Below are 15370 nucleotides of genomic sequence, written 5' to 3' on the forward strand. Positions count from 1 at the left end.
CAGGTACCACCTTACTGCCCTGGTCAGATGTACTTATTACCACCTCCCCACACCTCTGCTCCTACTGTTCTCCCACCCAAACACCTCTCCCTGCCTTTGCATTTAAATCCTGCTCTTCCTTGGAGGTCCAGCTCTAGACCTTTATCTTAGGATTTACACATACCATTTTTGCATTTTATTTTTGTGCCCGGGAATTCCATCTCTTCCAAGCCGACGGCAAGTTCTGTCTGATGACCAGAACCTTCCTTGTAATTCTGGGTGCCCTACAGTTGTAAGCAGCCTTCACTGCCTCCCACACACCCTTTCCCACCTATTCTGACAGTTCCCTGGTTTTCCTTTGCTGGGCCAATCTGTCAGTGACAGGCTTAGGGCGAGACATATGAATTAAAGCAGACCCATGAGATTCATCAGTCCTGGGACTTCTGTGGGAACTACTGGCAAGAGGTCCTCTTTCTCTAGTTGTTGCTAAACTAACAAGAGCCACTGGGAACAATCGTTGCCAACTCTTGGGATGCTAGTCTGAGAATAAAGCCATACAGGGGAGACCAGAGCCAGGAAATAGAGCATTGTCCTTATGGCATTGTTTGAGGCTCTGGATTGTAACTGCACTCAGTGCTAATGCTGTTTTAGTTTTGAATGCCAACAACTTTCCTTCTTGCTGCTGGCTGGTTGTTTCCAACTGAAAAGATGTTAATGCACCTCCTAGCATTTACCACAGGTACAGGGTAGGCATGCAATAAATATTTGTGTACTTGTTGATCGTTCTTTTGCAGCTATGTCTAGGACGGTTAAGTGGCATATATATATTTTTTCATTAAAAGGTTATTGTGGTAAAATATACATAATGTTCATCATTTTAATCATTTTTAAGTGCAGAGTTTAGTGACATAAAGTATATTTACACTGTTGTGCGGCCATCATCGCTACCCATTTCCAGAACTTTTTCATCATCCCAAACAGAAACTCTGTACCCATTAAACGCTAACTCCCCATTTTTCCTTTGTCCCACTTCCTGGTAACTATTATTTTCCTTTTCGTATCTATGAATTTGACTACTCTAGATACCTCATATAAATGTAATCATACAATATTTGTTGGTTTGTGACAGGCTTATTTCACTTAGCATAATGTTCTCAAGTTTCACCCATGTCGTAGCATGTGTCAGAATCTCTTTCCTTTCTAAGGCTGAATAATATTCCATTGTGTGTAAATATATTTTGAATATACTTTTGTTTATATATGTATATACATTTTTTCATCCTCTGATGGACACTGGGGTTGATTCCACTCTATTGTAAATAATGCTGCAATGAACATGGCTGTACAAGTATCTGTTCAAGTCCCAGCTTCTAATTCCTCTGGGCCCATAATCCAGAAGTGGAATTGCTGGATCATGCAATAATTCTGTTTTAACTTTTTAAGGACTCATCGTATTGGTTTTCTTAGCAGTGGCACGAATTTACATTTCCACCAACACTGCACTGGGTTTCCAATGTCTGTACATCCTCACTAATAGTTACTATCCATTTTGGGGATAATATTTAGTTTAAAGATGGAACTGTGGTATTGCTGGGAACAGAACTTATTCCATTAGCCCGTCTAGATAAGAAAATGGTTGAGTTAATGAAACATTAAAGCCAGAAGCTTCAGCCTGAAATAGTTCTTCATGTGCTATCGGCAGCATCACATCTTTATAGATTCCTACTCTATTGAATACTCAGTATCAGGGATGGAAACATCTATTCTGGAGTTACTGGTCACTCCTGCTTTCCCAAGGAGGGGAGAGGGAGAGAGGCCAGGCACATTTTGATTTGTGGATAGCCAGTTTCCTCACATCCCCACACCCATCAGTTTTGGCTTTTTCAACAAGAATGAAGTCGCCTTTTTATCTATCCCAGGACACTCTAACAGAATATGATGAAACTGAAAAATAATCATGCATTCACAGTGCATTGTAAGATATGTGAGCAGCTGTTGCCTTCTTACAAGCTCTCCCCTTTCCTGGGTGCCCCTGGCTACGGCAACTTTCCACGTGAGCCCTTAGGAAAAGATGGAGGGAGTGTGAAACATGAGATCTGGGAACAAGTTGCCATCTTGTAAAGGCTTTATTTCTACTTCATCATAGTCTCATACAGACTCAGAGGCACCATCCTTTGCTTCAATTTGGTATCCTCATGACTTTTTGTAGTATTTTTCCTTAAACAGAAAATTTCGAGTAAACACTGCATATTGCCAGTTAATCGTTTAACAATAATTTCAAAATGCCATTGCTGTTTTATCATCAATGCAAGAGGACAACAAAAGTACAGTACGAGGGATTTCACGTGTCACAGTGAGACAGACTCACACTCAGGCGACGGGAAGACCACGGTAGCCGTATGTACATGCACCCCAGTGCTTTGAACCTGAAGACGTGCAAGTCGAGTAGAATATGTGGATTATACAGAGAATTTGGTAAGCCCAGCTGAGGACTCTGTACCTTTTCCGAAATGCTGACATGTATCCTCTCCTGTATATAGGACATCTGTCTTGTCTACTGGCTTCGTGGCTTTTTCACTACAAAAAGTTCACTGACTGAATCAGACAGTCTGAAGCATGTCAAAAATTCTTAAAAACCAAAAACACTGACAAAACAAAATTAACTTAAAACACTCTAATTCGACATGGAAATAAACCAAACCAAAATGTAACAGTGCAAATTTAACAGAGAGGCAGTCAGTATTGAGAGTAGGGGTGTTCAGAATCTCTTAAAATGTACATCTTTAAAACTTTTATTTTTTTAAATGTATTTATATCTTATTTACCTTTTGTGTTTAATATATTGTGTGTAAAAAAGATGGAGACAAAAATAGTTTTCTGAGCTATGAAAAAAATTAAGTTATTACAGGCACATTTACTGTTTCATTCTAGAAACATCTCAGGTTCACAGGTTGAACATTCGCAGCTGTGTTTTTTAGAAAACATTCTTTGACCTTGAGAAAACTAGATCTCTCCTGTTGGGCGGAGTTTGGTTGATGATGATGGCGCGGTTATGCAAATTACAGTGAATTATTCTGTGATAATCCATGCAAACTTTGCATCATGTCACAGGTGTAGTAGCTTCTCCTCGGGTGGCTCCTCATCGCCGATCGCCTCCAAAGAGGTCGGGTCTCCGAGTGACTGAGCCGGTGAGGCAGTGGGGGAATGTGGGGCCCAACGGGATGGAGGGCGACGGTTTGCTGGTCTCTCGGGCCTGGAGAAGCAGGGTTCTAGGGATGGAGCTAGTGCGGAACAAGGTAGTTCCTTCAAAGCCAGAAAAAGAAAGACAGAGTTACTCGGACTGATAGTTCCTCTAGGGGGTCATTTACCTCAAACACTTCTCAGACAGACTCCAGTTAATGCAATAGACCAGGGGCAACTTCTGAATGTTATTTACATTTTGCTTGTGGAGAGTAAGTTAAAATGGTAAGTAAAGCATATAACACAAATGATCAGTGATGACATAAGAGAAAATGTCAAATTAGGATAAAAAATGGCAATGGCATGAGATGGGCGTGTTTACGGAGTTCCTTCAGAATCGGGCTGGAGCATACGAAAGGTGGGGAAAGCCACAGGCTACGTGTGATCTCCGCAGGCCACAGGGTTGCATTCCAACCCAACTGGTCCCATCAGTTTGGCCCTCCTGAATCATCTGTTTAGCGAAAGGACTGGTCCTGAGAGGCCAGCTTCCCTATACCTTGGTCTTTTGGGGGCCCATGAAGAGACTATGATTTAATCCAGCGGTATTAGCAACAAGACTCACCTTAAAACAAACTCTACTACTGTTTATTCCAAATTGACAGGCAGTGGGTTAAACAAACTCCCACAACATGGAAAGAGTGCTGCAGGCAGAAAATTTAATTTAGGTCTAGTTTCCTTTAATGACTCTGCCTCGCAGCGGCATTTTAAAAAGTGGAATAAGAGTGCGCTTGGGCTTTTGTGTTGCAGGCATCCCACACCTTCTGAGAACAGATAAGGCAAGACAGACTCAACCATACTGCAAGTCACCTATAATACTTCCCAAGGGCCACTGCTCCTTTGTTGGTTTTAAAGAATGCTGAGCTATTTGTCCTTAGTCTGCACAATAGGAAACGAGGACACCCAAACTTGGAATTTGCTGGCACAGAGAAAGGCGAAAAGCTGTGGCACGAGGAAACGGTGAGTTCTACAGGGTGGAGGCCATCTGCCCAACACCACTCAGACAAGAAAGAGCTGAGATGGAAAACCACTGCAATGAAGGATGACACAGAGCAAAGACCCTCACAGCCAGTCAGGAAGTTAAGCAGAGGGTTTAAAGAGAGGCGACAAGCGACTGCAAAGACCAGAATGAAGAATGTTTAGTCAGAGGAGCAGGGGAGTGACAGCAGGGAAGAGACAGCCATCTGTGTTGAAGGACAATGTGATGGACAACGTGACAATGAAGGAAGAAGATGGAAGGCAGGCCACACGGCGCTTCTGGAAGAGCGATGGAGTGAGGTGGTTGCCTTGCTGTACGGTCAGCAGAAAATGAGCATTAACACTGGAGACTTCTTCTTAATGGTCCCTGCCTCTTTTGTAGCTGGCACTTTATACGACAGTGGGGAAGCCTGGATCAGCAAAGCACTTATGCTAACGAGAACCATGACAACCAGAGGTTCCTCACCTGTGAAAACACCGTCAGCACTGAAATAGATGAAATGTGAACTAACACAGGGGTGAGCTCTCCTCACCTCACCTCATCCCAGGGCATGAGGGGGAATATGGTTTGAGATATCTGCTACTCTTTTGTCTTTTGGTGTCACCGCCCCCGGTATGAGGTGTGTACATGTGTTGTTTGTGTTGCGTGGTTTGTAAGGCTGCTGCTATAGGTCTGTTTGACACCACACAGCCTGTTTCCACCTGACAAATGCTGGATGAGAATGGGCTTTCTATTAGTTTTGTGCCACCTCTTCACTAGCATCTGTTTGTGAACTTCCCTAGGAAGAAATGTTGTGCGACCAGGAGTTCAATGCACATTTTTCTTTAGTAATACACTGGCACGCATAAGCAAATGCTGCTGTCCTTTCCTGAAGAGCCACTGCAATGTGTGATGTGGGCGTTTGACCCTTGGAGCACCTCTTTCGCCTTTGAGCGCCAACTGTACTTTGGTACTCAGCACTCTGAGTTAAGACCAGTGGAAGAGGTGGGTGGGCGACTATATCCTTGGTCAAAAACAAGATTGATATTTTCTCGTGCCTCCATTTAAGTACTGAAGGCAATTCTTTGAGAATATTTTTTGGAGCAGGGATGATTTTGTTATTTATTCAATCAACGTCTATTTATTAAGCATTTACTAGGTCACCTATGGTGACCACTTGGAAGGACAAGATGCATTTGCTTTTATTCCTTCTAGCGTGGTTGTTGAAAAAAGGAGAGGAGCCTCAGTGCATTATGGTCACACCTCATTACAGCATACAGCAATGTACATGTGCCACCAAATATTGGTAGCAGGTCCAGGACGGTTGACTCAAAGATCCCCACAGGCTTGAAGTCTGTGCCAGAGACAGTCCCCTCTCCAGCCAATGTCCCTTTACCCCTCTGAAAGCATACTGCCTGCGAACTGCACAGGAGAGCAGAAATCTCAGCAGGATCTCTATAACCTGAGAGCTTTTTTTTGCACTGAGCAGTCAGCACTCAGCAAATGGGATTGTCCAGGCTGCCAATCTGTCCCCCAATCTGTGAGGGACCCTCCCAATCTGTGAAGGACCCTGTGCCGGTGCAGGCAGCTGCCTCTACAAAGCAAATCTACCTGGGATGATTCCGCCTTGTTTCTGTGTGTCAGATGCTAACCCCAAGTTACACAAATGATCTCTCCAGACAGGTTGGAAAGAAGGAAGAGAGCACTTACGGCGTGAGGCAGGCAGGGCTAGAGTCCCCAGGGGGCAGTTAGTAAGACAGTTTGGTTCTGGACAGAATAGACAAAGAAAAGAAAAGCAAGTAGGTTGGAAAATATTTTTTTTTAAAAGAACAGTAAAGGATTAACATCAACAAGCAAGTGCCAGCTCCAGAGACAGAAATCAGGAGAAGCGTGAGGTCCCACAGAAGTGGCACATGCACTCCTGGGGCACACGGACTCCTCCTCTGCCTCAGTCAAGAGGGAGGAGGGGACCCTCACTGCAGAACAGCAACAGGCTTCTCCCTTCCGGTTTCTATTCTTCCCTGAGTTGCCCTTTGGCTTTTAACTTTCAAAGGCCATTTGGTGCATGGAGAGATGGAAGTCACAGGACTCTTGTGTTTGAAACAGAACGTTGAACAGCTGGTTTGTTTTAGTCACAATGATCAAGCGACTGCTGCTCATACTAAAAATTTTCCTTCTCATTTTCCACTTAGACATGGGAGGGAAGAATAGCATTGCATTTCCAGATTATTCTCATTCTCTTCACACGAGAACTCACAGCTTCTCTTTGCATCACTGCACTGGTGTTATGGCTTCAAGAGAATAAGAGTAAGTAGCTGTGGTGTGAAAGCGAGGGGAGAGAGGGGCATTTCCTGCTGTGCAGAGTCCTAGCCAGGATCCCTATGTCACCCCTGTGTTAGATGTCTGAGCGAAAGTTCAGGGCTAAAGAGTCCACGACAGGGTGCTCAGAGCAGGTTGGGAAATCAGAGTCAGTTCTGGTGCTTTTGGAATGAAAACCCAGAACTACCACATAATTTATGGAGTGATGAGAAGGGCTCTCCAATGGGCCTAAAGAGTAAGTCAATTCAGACAAGGAATAGTTCCACCGAAATCTAGAACAAGCAAAATTCCAGCAAACAGAAAGAGGAAAAAAGAGGCCATGGCATGTAAGCAGTGCCAGGAGTACTCCATGCAGGTTTTGAACCCCTCAAACTGCGCTGTGCTCTTTCAAACTGGCCAGTCATCTCTCGTGGTAGCAAACACACCAAGTGAGCAGAAAATCTACATAGACACTCTACAGAGAACCAAAAGGCGGGGGAGGGGATACACATAGCTTTGACTAATAAAACCATTTTCATGCCTTGAAACTGTGATTCAGTCATTAAACCATTTTCTTTATATTATCATGGATCGGATTGTTTGGAGCATTCATTGTTAGTAACGCAAAGCATTTTTGGTTCTTAAAAATTAGTTTCTATTTAGTCTCTAATATAAATGGACACTACAGGCACAGCCAGCTAATACTTTGGGACAAAGCCCTGCTTTCAGCTGATCCTTCCAGAGCTCTGAAAAGGCAGGGCATTCGCACAAATAGATCCTCTGCAGCAGCGAGCCACTTACCAGAGCCCACAGAAGACCCCATCTGTCACCTAAGAACATGCAACCACGACTGAGAATTCTTCGTCCTTCTCAGAGCATGTGAACCACTTATCACAGACTCACGTCTTTGGTGGGCCATGTACTGTCAAGATTAGGTTGAACCACACAGCATCGATGATTCTGTAGGTCTGCGACAACTTCACAAGGTTTAACCTATTTCAGATTTAAACTCTGTGTTTTGAGTTAAATACCCCTCCAGGGGTTAGACTGGGAACCTGATGGTCATTGTTCTCCTGGGCAGTATGTGGGGCAGGGGGTGGAGCTATACCTTCCTCCTCTCCTCACCTGTGAAGCTCGGGCCATGGCAGGTGGGAAAGCAGAGGGCAGCCCAGGGAGGCTATTTCTCTCCTTCTTTTCGCCAACCCTCGCCATCTGCTTGGGCTGTCCCGCCTGGGGAATGCTTGTGGGCGTCTGGATCCCCCTGGTGTGGATTTTGTCCATTTGGGCTACTGGTGGGCTGGGGCTCACCCTCAAGTCTACACGTAGGACCACTCCCGAACAGTGGCTGACGGAGGCCTAGGGACCATGTCCTCAACACCGCATGAACTGTGAGGCCAGCATCCCTATTTCTTTCACCCCTGTCACTGTCATCAGGCTTTGTTTTATTTTGCTCATTCTTGAGGTGGAAGTGGGGATTATTTTTTAAAGTGGCGTGGTACAACTATGCTGATGTATGTAGCTATACATCAGAACAGAATTCAACGTTGACCGATTTGCTAATATTGTTAAAGGGGATATAATAATAATCATATAATAATGTGATAATATGTGCGGTCGTATGCAGTGTGATAATGTAATGTGCCAGGGAGATAATCACATTGTATGAAGGCAGGGTTTGGATCATATCTGTTTGCCTCACCTGGTTTTCTTGCCATGGGGCTCTTCATAGACAGAGACAATATGTGATCTGTGAGATATAAGCCTGATACTTTGCGCTGAAGCCAAAACTGGAATTCAGCTGTTCTTTTAGTTCTTTGTGAGAGATGTTCTAGAATCCACTCTCTCAAAACCTTCTCTAGCACACCTCTTGTATCATTGCATATAAAGATCTGGAGCATGCAGAAAGCCCTGAAACAACTCTTACATACTTCACACACACATCCCTAGGACACAAATTCACCCAGAAAGAGGGCAAGTTATAACCTCAAGTGAAAAGCCCAGATAAACAGATGAGCATCAATTACTTAGACCAGAGAAGAGCACCTGATCACTTTTCGTTAAGCAGCAGCTCAGGCTTTTCGTTTCTGCCTATTCCATTCTCCCTAAACCTGGTATCTCCCCAGTTCACAGGGGCCTATTATGGACAATTCTCGAAATCAAATGACTTAGTACAATCCTAGGTTCAAACTTGTTTTCCCAACATTTAAATGGAAGAGCTGGTAGGGTGAGGGTGTGGAATACTCAGCCTTCATTACCTCGATGGACCCTGGTTCAGCTTTGACCGTTTCTCCCATGTGGCTGTCACTGTTAAGACTTGGGAGGCCATGGGGGGCCTGCCTCCTCTCCTCCTTTAAGGCATGCTCCAGCAGCTTCTTGTTGAGGATCCGGGCTACGTTCTCAGTGAGCGTGTAGCCAGGGGGAGCGGATAAGTCCTGCTTCACAGGTGTCCCCTCTCCCCCTTCCTCCCTACAAGTCTCTGAGCCAACCCCAATGGGGCTGGGTGACTGTCCCCGGGAACTGGGGCCGGTGTCCTGGCCTGGGCCCAGCTCCTGCTGGGGTTCTACTGAGCGAGACCGACTCCCAGCCCGTGTCCCTTTCTGGAAGGGGTCCTGCACCACAGGGCTGTGGTCGATGATGTTGAAGAGGCTGGAGAGGCCATCGTTGATGGCTGTGTGCACGGGGCTCTCCCGTGTGGTGGTGGAGCGGGCCCAGGCCGACTCGCTGCACCCCTTCTGGGCCAGCCCCGGCGAGGTCCTGTTATTTGGCTGGTCAGCTTTGGGGAGGGGCTTCCTCTGCAGCTTAGGAGATCCATACTTGGGGGAGCAGCATGTGCGTTCAAACTTGGCCTGCACCTTCTCGATGGCAGGGGCCACCTGCCTGCTCCTAAGGCCGCGGGACGGAGACGATGCGGGAGTGGCACCACCCCCCGCCTTTGGTGTGAGACACTTGTGGGGGCTGCTGGTGATGGCACTGCCACGCAGAGCTTCGGTCTGCAGGCCGATGCTGATGGTCTGGATGGTCTGTGTCCCAGTCGTCCGGGACCCGTTAGTCTGGCAGGCCGTGTCTTTGACCCCCCGGGGGTCAGGGGAACTAGAGCAGATGGCATTCCTGACAGAGAAGGCCACCTCCTTCATGTCATCACTCATGTTCTTGGACATCTCCAGGCTATGCAAAGGGGAGGGGAAACCCAGGGGGGTGCAGAGGGCACTATCAAGGGGGTGCAACCCTCCTTCCCCATAGTCTCGGGGGTGCCTGGAGGGAGCGCAAGGCCACCTGCTAAGTATGTGTTCTGAGGGCCCCCCCTTTGTGTCTCCCATGCCCCCTCTGGCTCTGCTTGTGGAAAATGGGCCCTCGGGCTCCACCCGGCCCAAGCCCTCACCGCCTGCCACCATGATGCTGTCCACCCTGCGGACCGCAGGCGGGCTATGCAGCACCCGCACCCCAGACGGCTCGGTGCGGACGTGGCTCCGCAGGGGCTGCTTCTGGCAGTGCTCTGGGCTGGTCATGGTGTCCGTGGTCATGGTGACGCTTGTGGTGAGGTACCAGGAAGAGTCAGGGAAAGGCTCGGTGCTGGCCTCGCTCCCCACCCGCCCTCCCTCGGTCCTATCTGCCCAGGGGTCTGGGGGCCTCTCGTCCCAGCTCTTGCTGTTGAACTCCTCAATGTACTTCAGGTCGTCAGGGGACAGGGGTGGAGTGACATCCTCCTTGCTGCTGGCAGTGGGCAGGCCTTTCTCTGGCAGGAAGGGAGAGACGTCCATCAGGCGCTGGAACTCAGACATGGAGGACACGGACACCGCCCTGGGAAAAGTGGGAGAGAGACAGTGTCAGTTGCCCGCCAGCCAGGGAGCCCACTGACCTGCGACCCCGTGGTTCAACGTAGCATGTGTGTGTTGCCCACACAACAAGTGCCTGTTTCGTGTCAGTCTCCACCTGAACTATTAGAACACTTTTTCCAGCTGCTTGATTTTCGTCACTTCTGAGCTGACCCTGTGGATGTTTAATGGGCTTTTTATGGCTCTGGAATTGTTCCAGGAGCTTTGTATTTGTCAGAATAGAATACAGCCAACCCTCAAGCGTGGTGGGAACAAGTAGAAGGGCGGGGCTACCTGGCAGTCATAGCTAAGCTCCAAACCCACTTTGGATGGTTTCATTTTAGCCTACGGTGCTCTACAGGAAGAAGGGAAAATGGCTGTGGCCTAATCTCTCTATCTACCGACCAGTGCCTTCAATTCCTAACCTACTGGGAGTTGTCTGGGTTCTAGGCATTATGGCAGGTGCTCATGCTACAGACATGAATACATCACAGTCTCAATCCAAAACCAGCTAATGGTATGGAGCAGGGGGGAGATATGACAACAAAATAACTATAATCTAAGGTCTTTTTCATCCATTGGCCTCATCCTCTACTGGCTTAGAGTACATCCTCTATTTGGCCTCCAAAGGCCAAATGGAATATGTGGAAGAAGGAAGGAAAGTGGAAGATGTAATCAGGTTGGGAGATGAATTTTCAAATACCATTTCAAACAGAAATTCCATCTGGCCCTGCCCAAGTCCATGAATGGGGCTCAGCTCTCCCCTTCCCTGTCTGATCCCTCTTTTGTGGTCAAGCCTTCTCTTTGTTCCCGTTCCTCCTGTATTCCTGGACAAAAGGAAGATGGCCACAGACACACACAATGAAGGGTGATGACAGGTGAGCTAAATCAACAGTCAGTTTTGGATAAGCTGCCGCCTGATAGATGTGGATTTAGATGTAGATTCCTGAATATGTTAGCATTTTAATTCAACATATTTCTATTTGTCATGAATTTACTGACTGCCTCCTGTAGGCCTGGGCAGGCTGGGCATTCTGACATGCTAAGACAGGAGGTTTCTGGAATGCTCAGACAACCTGTCAGCCTGCCCAGGGCCAAGAAGTGGTGGCCAGGAAGGAGGCTTGGGGCTGGCCATGCCTGGACCCTCTGGCCTGAAATCCCTCTGGATAGGCTGTTGGGGAGGTGAGGTGTATGCAGACTGTTTTTGCAACTAGACCAGCTTCTCATAAGACATAATATCTGCCCACCTCCCACACAAAGGCTTGAATACCTAGAGTTCTAGATTAGCCCAGGCCCAGACAGAGGCCATGGGCCACTCTACCATAGGACCCATTAATGATGATGAGGCCAGAATTGGGGACTGTGTACCACAGGGACTAACCCATAGAACCAACAAAACTCTGGATGCCTTTCCCCCACCCAGGGGCACATCCTCCTGTGGTCGTCACCATGGGGTAAAAGAGCAGGCTATAAGTGCTATCATTAGGCATTCCATCTTGTTATTCCTCACTAGAGGTAAAAGTCGGTGTTATTTTTTTGTTAGACATAATCTGCAAACTGTCTAATGGCACTCTGAATAACAGAAAGCTAGTTATAACCAGTGGTGGAAATTAACGGATGGGTCGATTTGTCACCAGGTCTTAGCTTTCCGGCAAGCATGGTTTTTCCTCTTATTGCCTCTGGTCCAGTCGAGAAGTCGTCAAATTAGTAACGAGCTTCAGAACACTGTTCACTGGGGGCTGGGAGTGCTATGCAGACATGGAAGTCCTGATCTACACTTCTCAGACGTAGCTCATTAACTCTGGCTTCTGCCCACAGAGGATCTACTCACAGAGTTAAATCAGTGTCACCTGTAAGGTTGATACGTTTCCTTTCTCTGTCCACGTTACCTCACAGAGTTAAAACAGTGCCACCTTTAGGGCTTGGATGGATAGCGTGGAACAGAGGTAATGTGGACAGAGAAAGGAAAAGTATCAACCTCAGCAGCACCCCAAGTGAAACAAAACATAACTACGAAAACCAGGATGCATGTGAAACATGTGCACACGTGTCAAGATACACAGAATAAAATAAGGAGGGAGCACCTGAAACTGCTAGAAGCAAGAGGAAAACAGAAATGGTGGGGAACACGCATGAACTTTCTTACTTGGGATATTTTGATATTGTTTACATTTTACAAGCATGGATTACTTTTTAAATTAACAGAAGCAATTAAGATAAAAAATAATAAATAGCTACAGTGCATGGAGGAGCTCTGCTAAAAAAAGAAAAAAAGAAAAAAGTGGGAGGATGTAATGATAGCTAAACTTCATTTACTTATTCCGTGTAGTCATCACTTTATGTGGATTAACACACATAAGCTGTAAAAAAATCTAAATACCTCCTGTTTACAGATGAGGAAACTGAGGCACAAAGCAGTTACGAAACTCACCCAAGGTCACATGGCTAATGAGAAGCAGAAGTAGATTTGAACCCAGGCCATTTGGCTCTTGAGCCTGAGCTCACAAGTGCTGTCCTGTACAGTCCGAGAATAACCGCACAAGACAGAGCTTGAAGGACAGAAATGTACCGTGGGCAATTCTAGATTTTGGGTGAATCCAATAAAGAGCAAAATTCATGGATTTAAAGTTTACAGAAAAACAGGGATGAGGAAACTGGAAAATACTGAATGGCTCAGAGAAGAGATTCCATGTAGTGGAAATGATATATATTCGTCTATAAAGAAAAAGTCTGTGTTTATGGGCTTGGGGTGGGACAGCATGCGAATTCTCTGTATTTTCCTCTCAGTTTTCTATTTTTAATGTTTAAATTTAAACGGATTTGTTTATATGTGTCTTTTCAGAAACATCCCATATACAGATGACCCAAAGTACATGATTACTAATATCAACATCAACTATTTTATATCTACTTCAAGGATTACTTCCAGGAAATATTTTAATATATTCTCCTAGTAAGAGCTTTTAAATATATACTATATAAATTGTCTCATAGCCTATTATGAGGGAGTTTTTTCAAACTTTAAGTAGAGGAGAGGGGTTTCCATGGACTTTTCAAAACTCAACACCATTATTTCTTTATATACACAATGCACAACTAGAACTGCAAAGTTCTTACCCTAACACTAATACACACACGCACATATACAACACCACATCTCTGGCCTTTTTGTTGCTAATTATAAAAAGTACTATATTTCTGAAATAAAAATAATAAAGCAATTACTTATTCAGAAGTCTAATTTTAAGTCATTTTGAAGATAGTGTTACAATAGACTGCAATGATGAGCTGAAATTTTAAGACCAAGACGATTTTATTTCAGTTGTTTACTATTGTTTTCATCAATCTTACTTACCTTTGAAGATTTCCCTTGTGATTTTCTTCTTCCTATAAAGAAGAAATAAGTTTATCTAAATCAGCTAATATTGGTTTCCTAGGAGACTTCAGTGTGCTAAATGATGGTTTTGCTCTCCTGTCCTAGGAAAACACCACTGAAAATGTACAGAGCCAAGTTTTAGTCAGGAGTGCTATTGCCCTTCAGCCTTTTGAAGTACAATAATAAAACTGGAATCCAGGGTGATGAGGGGTTGGAGCTTCTGCAGTCCAGGGAGGAGCCCACAGGAGTGAGAAAAATCGGCTATAAATTTTGTCATGGAGGTTGGAGAAAGTGGCTCTCCTGTGCTTCCTCAAAGAACTTTGCTGACGACATGAATTTCAAACCTGGCTTTGTAATGACCTGGATATGTCTGCATGTGTGTGTGTATGCATGAGGCGGGGAGGGGGTGCAGGAGGGATAGGAGATTGGAGAAGGCAAGATAAGGGTGACAGAGTTAGGAGACTGATGTCCCTTGGTCTAAGCCTCGCTGTAGAGGGTAGTGTGACATTCTTAGGCTTGAGCGCTTTCTTGGTTTTAAGCATCGCCATTTGGAATCAGAGATGAAATTACAGTGACTTCTGCTTAAGAAAAATGATAGCTGTGCTGACAGAGAACAGGATGTCTCGAAAAAAAAATCTTCGTGCTGACATGGTCTTGAAGAAGGGGCAAGGATCCTAGAAAGCCCTGATGGTGATGGAAATTTATTCATTGGCACAGTAAACAGCTTCCGCTTAGTGAGCATGGCCCTCCTCTCTGCCATGCAGATCAGTATAGGGTCCAGGCCACCGCGAAGCTGGCACTAGGACAGTCTTCTGACCCTGGGCTGCCTTATCTCTGCTGTGAAGCTGGACCATGTGAGATTGCCGTTAGATCAAACTGGGTAGCATACTGGTGATGTCACATCAATTGGGTACATATTGCTGAAGAGAGGGCCCCTACCTCACTGACACGTGCCTTATTTCCTTACATTTCAACAGCACTATTTGACATGAACTCTTCTAAATCTACTAAGTGTTTGGGACAGGCTAAATGACAGGCACAGCAACTGTTAAATTGACTCATAGGTAATGGTTCTTAAAATCGATTTTTAAAACACAGTTTTAAAGAGGGCATAAACAGAAAAACCGAATGCTGTGCCCTGGAAGTTTCAGCACAGAGCTTAGCACACATGTTTGCTGATCTAATTTACACAAGGTTTCTATGTGTTCGATTTTTTCTCTTTCACAGAATAACATATTATGGTATGACATTTGCTACTTGCAAATGTAAGGTACTTTCTTTAAAACAGATTTTTTTTTTGTTATTAGTTAGTTTTCTAGAATCAGAAGACTGTGCTATGAATTTTTAAAAAGTTAAAGATCTACACTTCCCAGAATGGTCTATTTCCTCCTGTGTTTCACGGGACATGCCAGTTAGTGAGACCTTTCCATTTTCATAGAACATGAGTCCTGCATTCCCAAACCCGAGACGAAGTGGCAAGGTGAAACTGGCCGCAGAGCACGCTAGGAGTTTGGGGTCACGTCCACCAAGCAAAGCTCTCGGCACTGTGAAGGTTTCACTTTTACTCAACCCAGAGGCTGCGATATGCTGGACCCTGGAGCCACCAGCCACCCGGCCAGGTTTCGCCCACAACCCGCTGACCAGATGAGAAAACCCAGGCCGACCTCGGGGAGGCAGCTCCTGAGCTCCCTCTGGGGTCCGCGGGCCGCA

The 15370-nt window shown here is 45.7% G+C and overlaps 1 protein-coding gene across 2 annotated transcripts in view; it reads right to left on the reverse strand.

Annotated features, from left to right (window-relative positions):
- Positions 1-2086: 2086 nt before the first annotated feature.
- The window catches only part of MTCL1 (microtubule crosslinking factor 1), a 113574-nt gene continuing 100290 nt past the window's right edge, over positions 2087-15370 (reverse strand). For both annotated transcript variants that reach the window (XM_011366166.2, XM_023534174.1), the window contains 3 exons: positions 13640-13671; positions 8728-10270; positions 2087-3282 (listed from right to left, as the gene is read on the reverse strand). In XM_011366166.2, coding sequence (XP_011364468.1) covers positions 3085-3282; positions 8728-10270; positions 13640-13671 — 1773 coding nt within the window. In that variant the 3' untranslated portion in view covers positions 2087-3084. The remainder of the gene's footprint in view (positions 3283-8727; positions 10271-13639; positions 13672-15370) is intronic.

This window comes from Pteropus vampyrus, unplaced genomic scaffold (genome assembly GCF_000151845.1).
Source record: "Pteropus vampyrus isolate Shadow unplaced genomic scaffold, Pvam_2.0 Scaffold122, whole genome shotgun sequence".
Classification (NCBI taxonomy): domain Eukaryota; kingdom Metazoa; phylum Chordata; class Mammalia; order Chiroptera; family Pteropodidae; genus Pteropus; species Pteropus vampyrus.